Source organism: Grus americana, chromosome 5 (genome assembly GCF_028858705.1).
Source record: "Grus americana isolate bGruAme1 chromosome 5, bGruAme1.mat, whole genome shotgun sequence".
Lineage (NCBI taxonomy): Eukaryota > Metazoa > Chordata > Aves > Gruiformes > Gruidae > Grus > Grus americana.
The window spans coordinates 19,605,698-19,625,379 of NC_072856.1; the positions used below are offsets into that span (position 1 = coordinate 19,605,698).

Sequence of the window (19,682 nt, forward strand, 5' to 3'; positions counted from 1 at the left end):
ACTGAAAAGATACTTGTGAAGTGGATGGGCTTCTCTGTTGGGTTTTAGAGGTTTAGGGATTTTTGTATTTTTCATATGAGACAAACAATATACCACTGATAAATACACTTGTTTCTTAAATTGCAATGAGTATTCTCATAAGGGGCAGTGTCTACTAGTGATATACTAAAAAGATGCAGTAAATGTCTGGGTTCCTTAATGCATTCTGTGGAAAAAAAAAATAAATAAAAATTTGCCACTTTTCTGCTGCATCATCTTCAGAGGGTAAGGTCTCCACACAGTATATTTTGCTAAGAGGCCAGCTGAAAATGAAAGGAGGTTGTTCCTAACCTCTCTACTCAGTCACAGTTCAGCTTTAATTTTATATTCTTTCACCTCCAGATAGCTTGAACTCCTGGATATAGCACTGATGGCAACACATGCTGATTAAATTTGCCGTGACCTTGCAATATCACAGGGCCACATAATTTTCTCTCTCCTTCTGGCACCTCATTCTTTTAGTAGCACTTTGTTGCTGATAGGAAGGTTCTTTAACTGATGATAGTGAAACAATGAGCAGTGTAAGCTGGTGAAAGGATAGGTTGCTGATCATACATAGTATCTGCTGTTACTAATTTCCATGATAGCTGTGTCTGCTTTGCGTACATGTGAGTGGACATCATGTGCCCTTATATAACAATTATTCTGAAAGATTGTAGAAAGAAGCGTTGTCCACTACCTTTTTAGTTTAAACTATTGTTTAAGTATTAGGCAAGCCTAGAACATACTGGTATTAACAGGCATGACATTTAAGTTAGTTGCACAGAACACTTGTCACCATATGACTAATCCATGCTAGTGAATCCATATATGATACTGAACGTTGGAAACTCTTAATGCTAGAGAAAAGAGGTTTCTTAAGGGAAGCTTCAGGACACTTGACATTCTACCTGAAATAACAGTAGGCACTTTCTTAAAGATGTTTTTGTCAGGACTTGTATGTTAGCTGCTTTTCTATTTCCATTTCTGGTCTTACTGAGTGATTCTGCTAAACTTAATCTTGCTTCCTTCATCTGCAGGAGAACTTGCTTTTAAAGTGAATGCTGGGCAATCCACTTGTGTGCAAACAGATTGCTTGTTTTTTTGCCTAGCTGAAAGTTGAAGCTACTTCCTAGTTGTTTATCTTGGCAAAGTCTTGCAACTTTGGAGCTTTAAGATGTCCAGTATTTTCATCAGTGATGTTTACTGGGTGATTGATTCATAACCTGGCAATTGTTGCTAATCCAATGGTTCTGTATAGTTTCTGAACAGCTCTTTTACTAAGCCAAATTCACATGTGCATACAGTAACTATCTCAGTAACCAGGTCACATGTAGTGTTTATAAATTGATGCGGATCAGCTGTATGTGCTTTATAGCCACTAGCCAGCAAATACATTATTGTGTATTTTTAGAGCTAAGGCAAGTCTAGCCTTCCAGTGGCTGCCTACAATCTCATTTTCAATTACTTTTACATTGAATAGTCATTCTTCATAATAGAAGCTTATGTAAGATTTCTATTTTTGTCTCATTTTAGCTGCGGCATATGAATAACTTTTAATACTCTCTAATAGCACTGAAATTGCAAATACACACTTCAGGGCGTTTTCTTACTGAGATTTGCTAATGTCTGCAATTCATAAAGACCTCAGTGGTCAAACTGACTGATCCCCCATTCAGCCTTGTATGGTGAATTGACATTCAGAAGCTTGTCGCTAATTACACTGGCTAATAAGTGTACTTCCTTTAGCAGTGGCTGTTAGCTGAGAGTATACTTGTCATTTTATGTATTCTTTCAAGATGATGTAATTTTGGAAGTGGTGTCCAGGGAAAGGTGGGTCAGCATTTCTTCAATGATGTTAAGCAGATGGTCCTTGAGTGGTGCCAAAGAGCTGGTACTATATGGAAAGGCATAATCCTTGTGATGGACCAACAGAAGTGTAACTGTCTCGCATCAAGAGAGTATTTCAAGATCCAAGAGATACTATTGAGGCATAATATTTTAACTTCTGTAAAATGAGGATTAGCTTGCCTTCAGGTGACAGATGGTTTACAGAAGACAGCAAGTTCTTGTATCTGAATCACCATCTTAAAAAACATTAAATTATATTTTATGTAAACTTTGTATGTGTTAGGACATTTTGACTTTCATTGTTCATGTGTCTGAGATGCTTGTTAGGTATTCCAAGTGTTTTACATGGTCACGGTGTTTTTTGTAAGTCAACCTTAATACATTCATAAAAAGACTCAGGAGACAATTACCCATTGCTTTATGATTGAAGGGTGATGCTTACCACCTACAAAGAACTCGTGTATTAGATCCCTGTAGTTGCTGTGGACTGTGGGTATTCTCAGTGCCCTCTTGGCTGCCTTGGCAACTATTGCACAATGCACTGATGCTTGACTACTTTTCACCAACATCCCCATCTCTTCTGTTCCTGGGTGTTTTCTTTTTAAATCACAGGCTTTAAATGCCTTTTTTCCTTTTTTTCTTTTTCTTTCAAATTTCATTGACACAAGGAAAGATGTAGCATTCTTCTTGGGACTGAGGACAAGTGGCAGAACATGTATACCTAGGATTTAAAATAGATTCTTAAGCAGCCTTCCTCTCTGAGGAAATATCAACTGGGTTCAGAGATGCTTGATGATGGAATGATATGTACTTTGTTAACCATGCATGAGTGTGCAGTACTGATGATGCTGATGCATACTGTTGAAGGTCTGAGGGAAGGGACAGAGGTATACACCATCGTTTACAACCATTCTTAAAAGTGGACTACTCTACACTTAATTAGAACTGTTTCATTGTTCAGTTGCAGTATCAGTGCAGGGTAGTGTACACAGCTTCCTTCTTTTAATTCTTCTGTTGCAATACTATGACTCTGCTGTATTTCAGCTATCTGCACAGCTTTTTGTAATCTCAGGTCAAGTTAGTGTTCCACTGTCTGTAGTTCTGTGAGCTATTGCAAGAGACAGACACAGTCCCTCTTACTAAGCAGAAGACTGTAGTTAAATTCTCGATTATGTTTCTTAAGCAAATTTGACTTTATCATACAGGTTTCCTATACAACATTTCTCTTGTCTATCTTCCTTTGTACCATATACTGTCATAATCAGTGAGTCTCAACAAGGAAAGAGTATGGAGAAGGAGACCTCATATATGGTAATATAAGAAATACATGCTCAGGGAGGGAGTGTTTCATGAGTGACAATCCACTTTTACATTATTAACCCAAGCTGGCTGCCGTGAACACTCAGTGATTTACCTTTTTTTTTTTTTTTTGAACATGTTCTTTAATTGCCTTATGTATTGTACTACCCTGGAATGGAGGATTTTTGAGGCCCACGCTGCTGGTGGCAAAGTTTAATTGTTTTTTCTTCTAAATGGAAAATTGCTTCATAGAATGACTTGATTTCCTTGGAAAGAGATATTCTTTAATTGTTTAATATGTGTGGATGAGAACTTTGTGTATATTCTGTATCTGAAATATTGCATGTTATCAGTGCAAAGACAGAATTTGTAAAAGAAGTTGAATGCTGTTATAGCAAATGTCTGTTTCAGGTGTGACTGGGACATATCAGGTGCTGAATACATTTTTATGATAATATGTGTAATTTTGCCAGGTAGTACAGTAGGTTTTTTTGTTCTATGATATTTCAGTGTCCTTATTTTAGAATTCATGTGTGTGCTTACATTTTTGTGTCACTTAAAAATATTTAATGAAATGACCCATCTTGTCCCAATTAGATTCTATTGTATGGAAAATATGCTTGTATAGCAGTCTGCTAGATTATATAAAAAAAATGTAAGCCATTAACTTGCAAATTTGAGGGAAGCGTCGTCTTCTAGACTTCAGTGTAATATATCAACCTTTTGATTTTAAGCCAGAGAAAAAACAGTTCATTGTCTTATTCTCCACACACAGCCAAAAAATAAGGGGATGGGCATGAAAAACTTCATTGCTTTTCTCCGTAGTTGCCATTGAAAAAGGCTGTATGAAGTTATGGGAAAAATATACTTTATTAATTATTTAGGATTAACTCAACTTTCACTTTAAAGATGTCCATTATTCTGAGATGGTTTAATGAAACTGGTCAGGGTGGACCTTCTGATATGTTTGACTTCACATTTGGGAGTCTGTCTTACTGCTTTACATTAATTGGCTGCACCCATCCCTGTGCACCAAAAAGATACTATTCATAGGAAGATGTATCCATTTTGCTGGGACAGTCAGCTGGCCTAATGGAGCCAGTACCATCCTTTCTACTGTTCTGTAAAATTTTCCCTGAAGTGTTTATCCAGCTGGAGATTTTTCAGTATTTTTGTGCCAATGAATGGTCAAAAGAAGGAAGGGTTGTCTGGCAAGTAAAATAGTTCCAAGGTAGTAATGCTTAAGGGAAAAGGGGGAAAGGATGTTTATTAAGAATGCATGCACCAAATTCATCTACTTTCTGCAATTTAAAAGATAAATCCTATGGAACAATACATAAAGGGGTGAACTTAAGCACTTTCTTAAGTGGAACAGGAAACTGTGCAGTATCTTGGAGCAGAAAATAAGAAAAAGACTCTACTTCTACAGGTTTTGATGTCTGCTTTTTCAAGAACCTTAAGGGGCTGCAGTACTGTCACACTGAGTGTATGCATGTATGTATATATATTCTGTCAACATAATTTCTGTGCTTATATTAGGAATATGTGTTGCTTGCCCTGACTATAAGGACTTTACTGATTAGCAGTTTAATGAATGCAGTGAGGATCTGGACTCTACTCATGATTGTTTTATTGACTTGTGTAGCCTTTGGCAAATTGCCTAATATTTGCATTTCTAGTATTTGAAAAATGTTAGTACTTATTCTTATATAATGTTTCTGGGGGAAACTAGCTTTAAAGTGAAAAATTGCTGGATAAATTCATATTTATTTCTATATATTAAACCCATCAGTCTAGGTTTTCTTCCATATTTAGTTCCTCAGGCAGATGCTCAATTCAATAATACCTTCTTTCTGGTACAGTTCCCAAAATTATTGTCAGGGGACCAATTGTGCTATTGAAAGTAGAGAGGAGGTAGAAGGCACAGAATTGCCTATTTTTTTTTTTTTTCATGTATTCATACTTTGCCCCCCGGTAGAGCAGAGTTTAGCTCCAGATACAGTGGTACTTCTGGTTAATAGCAGAATGTCCAGACAGGCATGTGGCAATGGAAGGAAAAGGCGATGTGTTATGACTCCAGAAATATAGGGCAATATATTGGCTTGAAAGTAAGAAAATACCATTTTTCAAGGAGGATTTGAAGCCAGATATTAAAGGCCTTTGATTTTTTAATTGGAGTGAAATTTGGTCGTCGTGCCTAATCAGCATTCATGGAAAGCAACTGACTTCTTTGCTGCAAAAGATGCCAATCATTTTATCTATATGAGAGAAACAATGGATGAAATATCTCTGAAACACTCAGTTTTCCGTGCTATCTAAACACTAAATACCTGCATAAAGGCATGCTGGGTTTTTATATCATGAAAGTTAGTGGGTCTGTAGCAGCAATAATGCAGGTACTTCAATATTTTCACCATAGTGTTTTGAATTTGGTTTCACTAGTGGTATACAGAACGGGAAAAATAGTCTTACTTGAGAATATTTTCCTTGGGTATTTTGGTTTTTTAAAAAAAAAAAAAATCCAAAAATGCATAATGTACATAAATTAAGATGAGAATGTAAATGAGAGATCAGTGAAGTTCCCAGTGAAGCACCATGCCAATTACATTTCAATGTTATGGACTACTGATGGATGCATATGTGAGGTGTATATATAGATGTGTGTATATATATGCATAAAATCTATTAAATTTAACATTTCTTTAAGAGTCTTCCTTTTCAAATTTTCTGATGCTTGTCTAAAATCTATTTGAAATCTTATGTCTATTGAAAAACTATGATACCAGTTCAATTTCCTTTTCGCAAATAAGCATAATACTAATTTTTTGTATGTGTGTGTGATCTTGTGAAAGAAAAACTACAATATTCTATCCAATATATGATGAAAGGAGTGGACAGGTTTGAGAGCTTAATCAGAATTATAAAAATGTAAGTATTATGTATAGAAAGTTATTTATAATCAAATAAGGTTACACTTACATAGATTACACTGTTGAAGAATTATTTAAATGTGTATAGTGAGAATAATGTCCTACAAATTTGAATCTATGATAAAGTGTGGGGCGATACTGCTTTTCTACAAATTCCACATGTGTTAGCAGCAGCTGTCTGCAGGCTTGCCAGGCTTTGCATTCTGATGAGTGCTTGAAGAGATAGGCTCTGATAAAACTAAGTATTTACAGAAATACAAACACACAAGAGATGGTGCAGCTCAGGATTCAGACTTGTACATTTCTGTGTACATGTAAGTGCATGCATGTGATCTGTGTGCCTAAAATACCATTTTAGTAAGTGAAGCCTAGAGCTATGCGGCCACTGAAGGGCTGCTGGTGAGATCAGTAGTCCTCTGTCAGAGGGGCAGCCTTCTGCTGCCTGCCTTCTCCAGCAAGCTGTGACAGGGAAGCCAAGGTTGCCAGCATGCAAGTATATCATAGAATCATAGAATGGTTTGGGTTGGAAGGGACCTCAAAGATCATCTAGTTCCAGCCCCCCTGCTGTGGGCAGGGACAACCTCCACTAGACCAGGTTGCCCAAAGCCCCATCCAACCTGGTCTTAAACACTTCCAGGGATGGGGCATCCACAGCCTCTCTGGGCAACCTGTTCCAGTGCCTCACCATTCTAACAGTAAAGAATTTCTTTCTAACATCTCATCTAAATCAACCCTCCTTCAGCTTAAACCCATTACCCCTTGTCCTGTCACTACACTCCCTCATAAACAGTCCCTGACCATCTTTCCTGTAGGCCCCCTTCAGGTACTGGAAAGCTGCAGTTAGATCTCCCCGGAGCCTTCTTTTCTCCAGGCTGAACAACCCCAACTCTCTCAGCCTGTCCTCATAGGAGAGGTGCTCCAGCCCTCTGATCAGCTTCGTGGCCCTCCTCTGGACTCTCTCCAACAGCTCCATGTCTCACTTGTACAGGGACCCCCAGAGCTGGACGCAGTACTCCGGGGGGGGGTCTCACAAGAGCGGAGTAGAGGGGCAGGATCACCTCCCTCAACCTGCTGGTCACACATCTTTTGATGCAGCCCAGGATACAGTTGGCTTTCTGGGCTGCAAGCGCACACTGCCGGCTCATGTTGAGCTTCTCATCAATCAATACCCCCAAGTCCTTCTCCTCAGGGCTGCTTTCAATCTATTCCTCGCCCAGCCTATAGTTGTGGCTCTCTGTCTCTTTAATGCCACCTTCTGCCCATGAACCAAATTCCTTCACAATTTGCAGTGACAATTAATTGATTATTGTATGTTGGCAAAAACTAATAAACTAGTAATAACTAAAACTAGTGAAGCAAAGTAATAATACTCAATGAAGCATTTATTTAAACAGTGAGAAGATCAAATAGTAGGAGACACAGACACATAGCTTACTCACACATGACTTAGTACGGTTACATGCTGTGTATTATGTATGCCATGGCTACTCCAGAGAAGCTGTACTCCCATGCATCTTCCATGATAGCTAACTGCAAGAGGGCACCTATCTTGGCTGAGGTAACTGATGGGGATGGGGTCATACTGACCACTCAGGGCACAATATGTATAAAATTACTTCAGCACAGGTCCAGTGACAAGGGTGAGACTCCAGTGCTTCTTCCCTTGGGGTTGTATTTCTGCACATAAGTTGTGCCTCCAGGTTTTTTTGGAAGGATCTTGGCCAAAATAATACAAAATGTTTACTTAGATTAAGCAATTCATCTGTCCATGTTTCATTCAGGTTTCTGTTACTGCACATTTTGATGCCCTTTGATAAGAAGGCATTTTTGATCTGTCTTTTTGCAAAAGATAAAACTGTACATGGCAGGTACAGACAGAAGGGGTCACCTCAACTAGCAGAAAAATAATTTGTCAGATTTCTCTCAATCAGCTGTTTCAATCAAAACCAGCAACTGTTTTGAAGAAAAGATTACATTCTCTCTGGTTTTTGGTGGTTTGTTTTTTTTTTTTTAGTATACAAATCTGATTGCATTCAGATAATTAAAGTACCGTAACGGTTTTCACATTTTGCTGCCTAATTAACAGCAATAAAGGCCGCACTAAATCAGGATGAATCTGTAATTTCAGCACTAATCACACAAGCGTGAGTGTCAGCATCATAATGAGATGCACAAATCTGGAGGTAATGAGGCTGTGACTGTCTGGGAAATTAGAGCAAGTGCTGGCACAAATTGTACAGCAAGGTTTATTCCCCTTTTATTAATTATATGCTTGCACAGGGAATTGTAACCAACTCAAATTACTTTAATTTGTGAAATTCATGCTCCAGCTATGAACTTGACATCTGAGCATGAAGTTGGGTTCCTCATCCCCCCCTCAGTGCAAAAATGACAACAAAACCCTCCAATGTCCTGAAATATTTGTTTAGATGTGAAGACTTTGACATTCTAGCATGCAAGGGTATTGCAAAGCTGATGGCAGCAGTGTTGTACAGTGATCATTTAGTGGTGGTGTAGGATGTCAAGGCTTTCTAAGGTGGGAAGGCATTTCACTTATGCAGAATTTAAGAGTACGACGAATAAAAACATTTGGAGCACATATAATGACTAGTATAATGTAATTTCATCTCTAGCCAGTGTACTAAGCCTCTTTGATGAACTGAAAAATACTAGCTTGACTGTTTTTGGTTAAGCAAAAGCATAGTTTTGCATTCTACCAGAAACTCTTGCAGTGCTACAGAATAAAAAATACTGATTCAAACTTGTTGATTCATGTGAGGTTGGTTGGTTTTATGAACAGATCATACAGGTTCATCTGTGTTTTAGATCAGGATGATTAAATGAGTTGTGCTAATTCTATCCTGAGGCTGTATAAGAAAGTTCTGGGTAATTTGGAGGTTTATACAGTGCTTGAATTAATTTTTTTAAACATATACATATTTCATGTTGATAGCCAAGGATGACAGTGATCTTTCTCACATGGTAATCTTTTAGAATTAGTTAATATTCAGCACCCAAGTATCATACCTTAAACTTTTGTTCTAACTGCTACTGGACTGGTACATGGAAAATTTTCTGTAACATTCTCAGAAAAATTACTATTCATTGTATCAATATTCAATTTTTATATTGCATTAATATTTCTAACCAAATAGTTGATATCAAATCTACTGTCATTGCCAAAAGGATTGTTCACAAGGGGTTGAATGAATTATATTTCCTGAGCTCTGTTTCTCATGAGGTTGAGAAGTTGTAAAGGTGCCAGTGAGGGTGATGATTATCTTCATCAGCATGATAAGCATTTTACAGGAAGAACACTGACAATCCCACAGTAGGTAACAATTTATTCTCTTTCACTAGGTAAAGGTTGGTACTAGCAAGTAACTTTGTGTATCAGGAGTTAGTAGCTGAAAAAGTTATTTGAAAACCCATGGATTCTTCCTCTTCTCTAGTCATATTGAATGCAGTGTTACTTTTTGTACCATCCAACCGTGCTATATTAATTAAATTTGAGAGAGAGATACTGTTTCCGGTTTCAGATAGTCATCAGGAAGAGCTGCTGTATATTACCTTATAATGGGTCAAGTTCTTGGTAAAAGACTGCATGAACAGCCATCTTGTATGTGAAACAGCTAGATATTGTTTTAGATGAGAACTATCTTTTCGTCAATCACAACAAAACCTTGATGCATTTGATTGCATTTTTGCTTTATACTGGCTTGTGGTTTTGCTCATGTTTCTGATCTTGTTCGGTCTTTTAGTTCTTTGCTTTAAGGGAAAACAGTAGCCTTTTAAAACCTACAATGGTATGAAAAGTTGCTTCTCCATCTGAGTTTTCTTAATCAGTCCAGCTGGACTTAGTACTCTGCAGATAGTCTGTGTCATTACCAAACATGTGGGGTTTATCAAGGTACAACTGAAAACATACTAATGATTGCCAGTGTAAACCCAGTACTCACATCTTCATCTGGTATTAACAGATGGTCTTAGAAAAGGTTCAGTATGGTCTTTCATAAGACTTGCTGACTGCTACTTTACAAGAAAATTTTCTTTGCTTAGTTTCCTATTTGGTAAAACTTGCTCTTAAGAAATTTGGCTTTAAAGTTGAAGTTTGACAAAACCATGATTCTGACACATACCATAAGGCTGGCTGTTCTGTCTCAAGATGCCATCTGTCAGGATCCTTGTTTTTAGATTTCCATGCTCTAGTAGAAGATTTTGGAAATCACAAAGATCTCAGGGGTTTTGCCCTAGAAGGGCAGGTGATAGACTGCAATGTAACCCACACAGTCAGTGGCCGCATGCTCTGCTCTGAGCTTCTGTGTAGTCTTTGATGCATAGCAGGCATGTCCTTGTGACTCTGACATAGAAGAAAAAAATTCAGTGGAAGTTACGTCTTCTTCTCAATTATTGTTCTCCTTTGGTTTTCCCTGCAAAGCAATTAGATATTTTCTGAATTCAGCCTTGTCATATAGCTGTACATCTTCTGTGACCTTTTCTTTGGCTTTATGAATGCTGTGTTGACCATCATATTGCTTTGGAATTTATTTATTATTTGCATGCCAGTACTGATGTGCTATAATCAGGAGCTGGGACTCAATTTTTTAAACTTCTTTTTTATTAAAGGTTTGCATATCTCTGAATATCCAGGAGACTTAAGAGGCCTGGAAACAAAGCACAAAGGGATGGGAAAATTCAGGATATATTTTATTTTAATATTTATTTTGTATACTGACTTAAATTCTCTTATGCAATATATTTTTTTTTTCAGTTATTTAGATTGGATAGAACAGAGTATATTGATTGGCTGGAATATCTCAAAAGCTGTCAAAAAGTGCCCCATGACATTGTTACCATGCATGGGATGAATTACATCTAGCCACTATCACAGCTCCTAGGAGCTTCAAGAGTTTCTATTTATCTCAGACACAGAACTGATATCCAGGAATGTGAATTCTCTCAAATCTCAGAAAGGCAAAACTGTAGACAGTATTCTGTTCTCAGGTTCTGATATGTTGTGTCTATGCAAAAGTAGTAGTGTAAGGATCTTCATAAATTTGTACACTGCGCTGGTGGAACTTTAGGAAATGATCAGAAAACAAGTGACAGTACAAGAGGGTCTGGAGTAGAAGCAGCAGCTCAGTACTGAGAAATTAATTTTTTTTTATCTACAACTTACAGGTGTCAATGCTATTCATATATCTAATTGTTAACATCTTTTCTTCCTCTTCCCGTGCCATTCTATGTCAGTAGGCTTAAAAGATGCCTTTTTGAAGGGTAAGAAATACTGGAACACAATTAAAAATTGAATACTTACCTTTATTGGTAGAGATGATCCAAAGTAATATGTGTAAGACACTACAACAGTAATATGAATTGCAGTTGACCTAGTTTTTTATGACTTGATAAGCTCATACTGGCTTTGAAAGCACTCAGGCTTTCATACCATAAACTATTATTCTGAAATATGATTATCCTGTTGAAATGTGGTTAAAATTCTTTGTTACTTCATTCATTATTCAGAAGACTGTAGACTTAATAGTAGCTTACGAAACATGTCGTGTATTTGTAATGCATTAATTTACTTTCAGCATTGATCAATGCTTAATGTATAATTAGCAAGCATATGTAACAATCTGCTAGGACGATGTTCTCTGTTGCATAACTGTTGTGCTTCTATCTCACAAAATCCAGGGCAGAGAGGCCACAAGAGAAAGATTGTCATGACTGCACTGTTGTTGTTCAACAAGCAAAGATAACGTGTTGCTGGATTTCAGAGTGTAATATTTGTTCATCGTATCGGTATCAACTTGGTACTGGAAGGCAAAGAAAAATGGAATATGCTATGTGGCTTTAGAATTTGAATGTCAGGAATGTGTAGCTGTGCTGCATAAAGGCCATTCAGTTTTAAAATGAACTGTAGATGATCTATAAAAATAACTGAAATTACATCCCTGTTTTTCGTGTGTGTGTATTTTGCTGTCTTACAATACCCTTTGGCAACAGGGTAATTGGAAGGTCTAGAGGGACTTGTTGCTAGACACACGCCCACTGCCTTTATTTAGCTTGCACACTTATAAATAAATTCACAGGCATAACAAGCTGTTCTCAGCTGTTGTGCTACTGCTCTTCACACAGAACCTTTAAGGAGGAGTACTGTAGAAATACCTACTTTAGAGCAGTGCTTGAGGGCTTCATCTACTTGGGCATATAGTGTTTGAGTATCTATAGAAGGAATAGATGAATTAATAAATGAATAAATAAAAACTATATGCATTTGCTTCTTAGGAATTTCTGCAAGCATAACCCTGTTTCAGAAGAGTACTTGGCCTATGCTCTTCACTGGTGAAAGCCTGGGAACTGCTGCCCAGAATGCCTTTTGATAAAATAGCTGTACAGTTAGTGTAGGTTTGAAACCCTGAAATATATACAGGATTCAACAGATTCTAACAAGCAAAATCTTGATGATATTCCTTATGTCATATTGGCTTTATGGGTTGCTCTGAGAACACTGGAAGAGTTGGTAGTCTCATACGGACATCTGCAGTACAGCATGGCAGTCAGCTGTTCATATGCAACAGTTAAGAGCTGTTTGAGTTAGCAAAAATACACTCTTGATGTATTTAAACATAATTTTCATATTACAAGCAATTAGAGTAAGTTGTTTATGGAGAAAATGAGAAGTTTCTGCACATCAAACATGATAATTTTATCTCTTGAAATAGAATTCAAATAAAATGACATTGCATCTAATAATAATTGTGAAATATCATCATTCTTATAATTCCAGCTGGCCAAATGTTTGGTTGCTAGATGTTTTTCAGTGCAAATACTTGCTTAGCCGTGTGAAATTGTGAAACAGCTGCAATAAAGGCTTGAACAAAGATGCTATAGTAATCCCTAGTCAGCCCATCAGAGCACTGACTTTCTGAGGTCACTACTTACCGAACCAAGACACTTGAAAGGCTTTTAATTTTTTCATTTTCCACATGTTTTGAAAAGATTCTTCTGACTGCAGCTGTATCCTAATCTAGTGTTTCTCATAGGAACTGTTAAGAGGTAAAAACTGCTGCGTTGTTACAGGGTACAAAACTGCAAGAGTCTCCTGTAAAAGGAGTATCAGAGAGGTGGTGTTCAGGACTAGATGCCGCTGTGTACACGGGAAGAATCGCAAGCATCACTGACAGCAGCAGCTGTAGCAATTAACCAATTAAACAGTTTTTATTGATGATCTGCAATAGCTAATAAACTTTTAACAAGCTACAAAACACCCCATGGATCAATCTTATGATCCAGCCTATTAACAGGCTGGATTATAACCAATACTTACTAATTCTAACTAGCATTATTGTTTGGAAATGGAAGGAATAAGTGGACCATATGCCAAATGTAAGAGTGGAGACATCGTTCCAGATAAATTCTGGTAGTTTAGAGAATATTTATAATTTACTTCAGCAGATAAAGCGCTCTCTTTGAAAAGCAGGGTTTGGGGGCATCTTTTTAGCTTTCCATGTCATTAAGCCAAGGATGAGACTTCCAGCTATGGAGTCACAGCACAATCACAGAAAAGCTGATTTAAAGGGGATAGGGACAGTGTTTTCTATAGTTCCATATGACACAGAACCATCTTTAGGGAAAACAGCATTCAAAAACACAGGGCTTAAGTAACTTTAACTACTTGCCTGGTACTATATTTTTATCTGATTGGCTGAATGTTATTTTTCTAAACCAAAATGGTTATTTAATGTTACACACTGTCATTTTGGTTATTTAAGGATAAATAAACAGAAGGCTAATAGGGAGATATTTAAGGATTATGAAGCTGTAGAAAGTAAAATATTGACTGATAAGATATTGCTTAAAGTTTAAAAATACCATACATAGTAAAGAACTCGAGAAGTATTTAATCAGTCTTACTGTTATAGGCTAAATTAACTGGGATTCCTAGAATTCCAAGCAGGTGACTGATATAAGATGTAACTGTGAATTCTTGGGAGGTTCTTGCCAAATTTCCAAATAGTGTCAACATTAATAGTTTACATTTTTTTTAATTTCTGATGTCACATTTATTTGTGGTTAGTCCAGCACTGTTATTTCAGTGATGCCATTACTGAAATGTCAGTTCAGCTGAAAATTCAGATTGTTTTTCAGGGAAATTGCTGTGGTCTGTGTATCTACATCTATCTAATTATGCACTTAAAGATGGAAAATAATTTTGCTTAATTTATGTCCTCTATTTAGTTCTATGTACAAAAGCACTTACCTCAATGTAACATAAACACTATACATTAAGAGTTCAAATATTAAATTCTTGCACAAAAATGTAGGCTTCATATATAATCTATGATGTCTAATGCAGAGTTGTTTCATGTCCTGGAGGGTTTTTCTTTATCTTCCTCATTGGTACATCATTCTAATGGAAATTTTCTGCACCAAAAATAACTGATGATCTCAAAGTATTTTTGTAAATATTTGCTTGAATGCTTTATAAATATTTGTTTCAGTCTGCAAATGTTTGGAGTTGGCACTAAAAATATTTGTAGGTATAGCTACCAGAGAAAACACTCCCAGGGTAAAGTACATGAAAGACACTGTTAGACAAAAAAACCTCTCGCTTACCAGATGAGAAATACTGCAAGAAGAACCATATCTATAACCATCTTGGCTGTCCCAGCAAAAGCTTCACTTAGGCTACAACTGTTGCTAGAAAATTAGCTGGTTTTTTTCTTGGCAGTGAGTTAATTGAAGGTATAAATAAATAATAAATAATAACTCTACTATGGAAAGTTTGGAGTGAAATCTGTTACTACAACAACTTACGACTTATCTACAGGATGAACAGAACTAGTACAGAGACTGTAGATCAAGTAATAAAGTATTGGCTTCAGTTGACTTAAGCAGGTCTTTCTTGGTCCAATGTTACTATGAACACAGTCTAAATTCAAAACAGTAAAGCATGTAAAATTACACTTGGTGGTAATTATAGTTCCATCTGCTGTGCAGTCAAGCACTTAAAGATTTCATGTGAGCTGTAAGCAAATCTTTTATCTAGTGCGTGTGTTCCAATAAACACTGAAATAAGTGGCTAGGTGGAGCAGAAGAAAAATACATCTGCAATGGCTTGTTCCTATGAAATAGAATGAGTACACAGATAAGTTCTTCAGAACACCTCACCAAACTCTTAGAGATGAGATGTTTATTTTCCACATGCAGCAGTTCTAATTAACATAATTAATGCTGTTTATGTGGTGAGATTTCCTCAGGGATTTCACAGAAAAATTATGTTTCTGCAGTTGGGACTTGCTTAGGAAACTCTTTGCAAGAGCTGGAAACAAAAAGCCTGGGCAAGCAATGGAAGTCATGGCACAAGCACCACTTGGTTATGTTGCTGCACGTGCAGATTACTGGGTTCAAAGTTCACCATCATCCTTGTGCTCACACCTTTGCTGGGTCTTGGTTGGTTACAGTGCTGTCATTCTCCTTGCCTCCCTGATAGTTTTCTTGGAGGCAGATCCTTGTTTGTTCCCAGTAATGTGCCCTGCAACTGGCTTAAGTTCCCAGATGGGCATGGATCCTGCAGACTCATTGTTAGCACAGACTTTCCCCGAGCTCCTGTTGTACAGTTTCATTTAGCAGTTTGTCTTACCAGATATTTGTGATACTTACAGGAAAAACAAAGAAGTAAATACCCACTGGGACTTGCTAATGGATCCAAGAAAAACCAAACTCTTCACTTTAGCTAGAAGAAGAAACATACAGCAGGCAAAATAATAAATGTCTATGTATTTCTTATGGTCTTACTTTCCTCTTTAAGTATTATTTGAAGTTAACATCAGAGCCTCTAAGAGTTCATTATTCCCCCCCTGCACATAGTTTTTACTCCTCTGCTTAGAAAAAAAAAAAAAATGTCCCTTTGCTGTTTTCTTCCCAAAGGAGCCATTATGTAACCCCTTTGTCTCTTTTGGTGTCTCTTTCCCAGGGAGCCTTGTCTGAGGATCAAAGTTCATTAGTATATTTAGAGCCTGTTAGAATTTAAACGTAAAGTGAATTTTGTCTTGTCTAGTGAGTCCTCCTCCAAGGTTATTCCCTTTCAGTAGCTGGTCAGCAAATGATTCTTTATTGCATCTGACCTGGGAGACCAGATGTCGCTCTGATAGAGAACTGCAGAGTGTGTGCACCCTGAGGCAGTAAGTCACATGACATTTTTATAACCTTAAGCAAAATTCATAACTTAGTGACATTCTCTGAATTGTCATTTGATGGAAATGCATATTGAAGAAATGAAATGTAAATGATTTATTGGGGGGTACATTCTATGACCTGTACTGCAGAAGTAATGAGGAAATGTTCTGAAAAACTTATTGTGATGTTGCTTTTGGATAGAACATGGATGGAATGGCAATGCAAAGGCTTGTCAACACAAGTCAAAGCAATATGGTATTTGCAAAGTGATGGATATGAAAGAAGCAAAGGAAGACATGTCTGTTTATTACTTTCACAAAATGAAGTTTGTCAATGCAAGGATTCTGCAATCCATTTCTGTTTAAGTCTAAATATTGTACTTCATTATGAGGAGACAGACTGCATGCAGCATAGTTTTAAAATTGCTGTTAAACAGCAAAAATGTGCTTACAAAAGCAGAAAAAAAGCATGAGGTGCACTGAATTGTCCAACTTCTGGTTTTCATTTGGATTACATTTGTAAATCCTATTTCTCTGCTTCGAAAATCTTCATTTTCCATGTTTACATAATGTCGTGGTTTCAGCTGAGAAGGTTAATTTTCTTCATAGGATCTAGTATATATATTCTTCCTCTTCTTCCTCTTCTTCTTCTTCCTCTTCTTCTTCTTCTTCCTCTTCTTCCTCTTCCTCCTCTTCCTCTTCTTTTTCTCCTTCTTGTTCTCCTTCTTTTTCTCCTTTTCCTTCTTCTTCTTCTTGTTCTTCCTTTGTTATCCTATTAATCTATCTCTATCTCAACCTATGAGTGTTTTGTTTCTTTTCTCCTCCCCATCCCCTTGGGGGGTGGGGGTAAGCGGGTGGCTCAGTTACTGGCTGGGGTTAAACCATGACACACCTCTGTAGTGAAATGGAGAAAATTAATTTTGTTGAAATCTTTCAGTTTCACAGATAAGACATAGTTTGAGTTTGTTCTTTTTCCTATTCTATCTTCATTGCGCAATTTCCGTAAGTTAGATAGGACTGCTGCAAAAAATTGTTACTCCAGGTGAAGTTTAAGGATGTAGAATGGTTAGGCTGGTATTTGCCTAAAATATTAGGAAGAAGAGTGATAAAAATTATGCTCTTAAGTAGGAAGTTTTATGCTGACAAGCCCCTAGTGCAATTTCTTTTATTTTTTTGGCCATTTTACTTACTCTAATTAACTGATTTAGGCATTGCCAATAAAAACTGTGTCGGTCCTATAGGTGTGTTTTCATTTTGAAGCATTGGCAAAGTGGGGTTAAATAGTGACATGCTAGTTAGTTTGAGTAGATTAGCCTAGTCTTCTTGACAGGGAAGACACTTTTAGTATTTTATAGTTTTATGTCTCATCCAGAAATGTTGCTTGCATTAATAATTACAGTAAGCTGAAACTTGATGTGGTTGTACATTTACAGGAATGCCAGGATTATCCTGTGCTATAGCCCAAAACCGCAAAGTGGCAAGAAATATGCGTGCTTCGTGATCTCTAAAGTGTTTATGGAGTTTTTGTTATTTTCATTTCAAAACTAAAGAATTCCCATCTTTCAGTCTCTCTTGCAAGTTCCCAGAATTTTGATCAGTCTGGATATCTTTTTGAATCCTCAGATTTCCCAGCATCATATTAAGTATTGTCACTCATGCTCATCATCTTGCAGTTGTGAAATCTCTGAAGCATATCACAATGAAGTTACAACCATAGTGTTCAACCATGGTAGTTTTACCGCCTCCATTTATGATATTGAGTTCCGTAAATAAAGTTTTAGTATGCTACAATTCCTTAGCATGCTACATTCTTCAAATGATGTTTGGAGTTTTGCAAATAATGTGTTTGTTGCTTCTTTATCATACTAATTGGAAAATAATTTTGATGTTACTTGTTTCTTTTTAATAAAGAACAGAAGTTAAAATCATTGTAACAAACCTATTTATATATTAACTGACATTACATTGGCACTGACCTTTTTAGAATCAGTTTTCAGTGGTAACCACTCTGTTTTGAAACTTGGTAATGCCCACAATGGGAGAAGTGAAAAAATTAGCAAGCAATTAGAAAATGTATTTCATCTCTATCTGCAGTTGACTTGCTGAAATACCATAACAGTGATTAAAAATAATAGCCATTTTATCAGTGATCTTAAATTCCAGGTATTAACAGACTTTAATTTTGAAAAAAAAGTACGATCATGTTTAATGACTAGTTAGTGTTACAGAACCCATATATAAATGACAAATCAGGGCTTACTCCTACCATATTTGCATGGTGTATGTTTCTAAAAAGCCACTATTCTACCCAATTTCAAAACCCTTGATCCTTTAAGTAGATTGTACAATGAAGTTGGCAGATATTATCATTAAGATGCCAGGTCTGCTGCAATTAAAATTAAGAACCTGGTTCTATTTCTAATGCTTTTCTAAATACTGAAAAATTAACATGCTTACTTAGATTTACCTTGGAGTTTGGTATGTCTCCTGGCAAGGTTTATGCACCAAATCAGCACTTGTTGGAATACAACTCAGTATCTCATCTCCTCTTTCCTAATTCCTCCCCAGCCCACAAACTTTTCTGGTGATTGACAGATTCTATTAGTGCTTATTCCCATACAGAGATTAAGCCATGACTAATGGAACTGTGCCCCAGACTTTTTCATTTCCTAGATGTCTCCCTCATGTACTGCAATGGCACCTACTTGCCCCATGGGAAAACAACTGAAATAGGTGCTCAAACCAAGGTAGGTTTTACATTCATCTAACTGATTGCAGTAAGTAACGGGCAAAGTAATACAAATAATTTCTTGTTTGTTATTTATTTCTTAGTTCAAGGGGATGTGTAGCAATGACATTGGGTGGAGATTGGTCAGAGTCTTGTTAATTGTGACCCTTAGCTGAATGTTGCTGTATAATTTGTTAAAATGTACTTCATACATATCATAGGCTTCCAAGCCCCAGAACTTGGAACTGCATTCAGAATACTCTATAAAGCGAGTGCAACAGTTTATCACTTGTAGTTCATGTTTCTGTGGTCCTTTGTGTTTGACAACTTTTGAGTGCTAGACTGATGCTAACAGAGAACCACCTATAGAAACACCAAGGTCATTTTTCTGGGTGGTAACAGCTTATTCAGAACCAATATGTACTTTTCTCATAGTTATTATTTTGTGTTTATTGGCATCAGATTTTGGTTGCTATTTTACTGACACATAATTCATTGCTGTGAACTTCTGCAACTAGTTTCAGTCAAATTTGGTTTTAATTGGCTCTGAATATTTTCATATCATCAGCAAATTTTGCACCCTTGCTAATTGCTCCTTTTTCAGATTTTTATGAATATAGATTGAACAGCAAAGGTCACAAAACAGATATTTGTGAAATACTGTAGCTTCTTTCT

At 36.8% G+C, this 19,682-nt stretch overlaps 1 protein-coding gene across 3 annotated transcripts in view; it reads left to right on the forward strand.

Annotated features, from left to right (window-relative positions):
- Window positions 1-19,682, forward strand: part of CHID1 (chitinase domain containing 1) — a 128,098-nt gene that overhangs the window by 73,358 nt on the left and 35,058 nt on the right. Inside the window, exon 12 of one of the 3 annotated variants that reach the window (XM_054825772.1) lies at window positions 11,793-18,323. The exons of the other annotated variants lie outside the window; for them this stretch is intronic. Coding sequence (XP_054681747.1) covers window positions 11,793-11,955 — 163 coding nt within the window. The 3' untranslated portion in view covers window positions 11,956-18,323. Of the gene's footprint in view, window positions 1-11,792; window positions 18,324-19,682 lie in introns of those variants that run through there. 3 annotated transcript variants of the gene reach the window in all.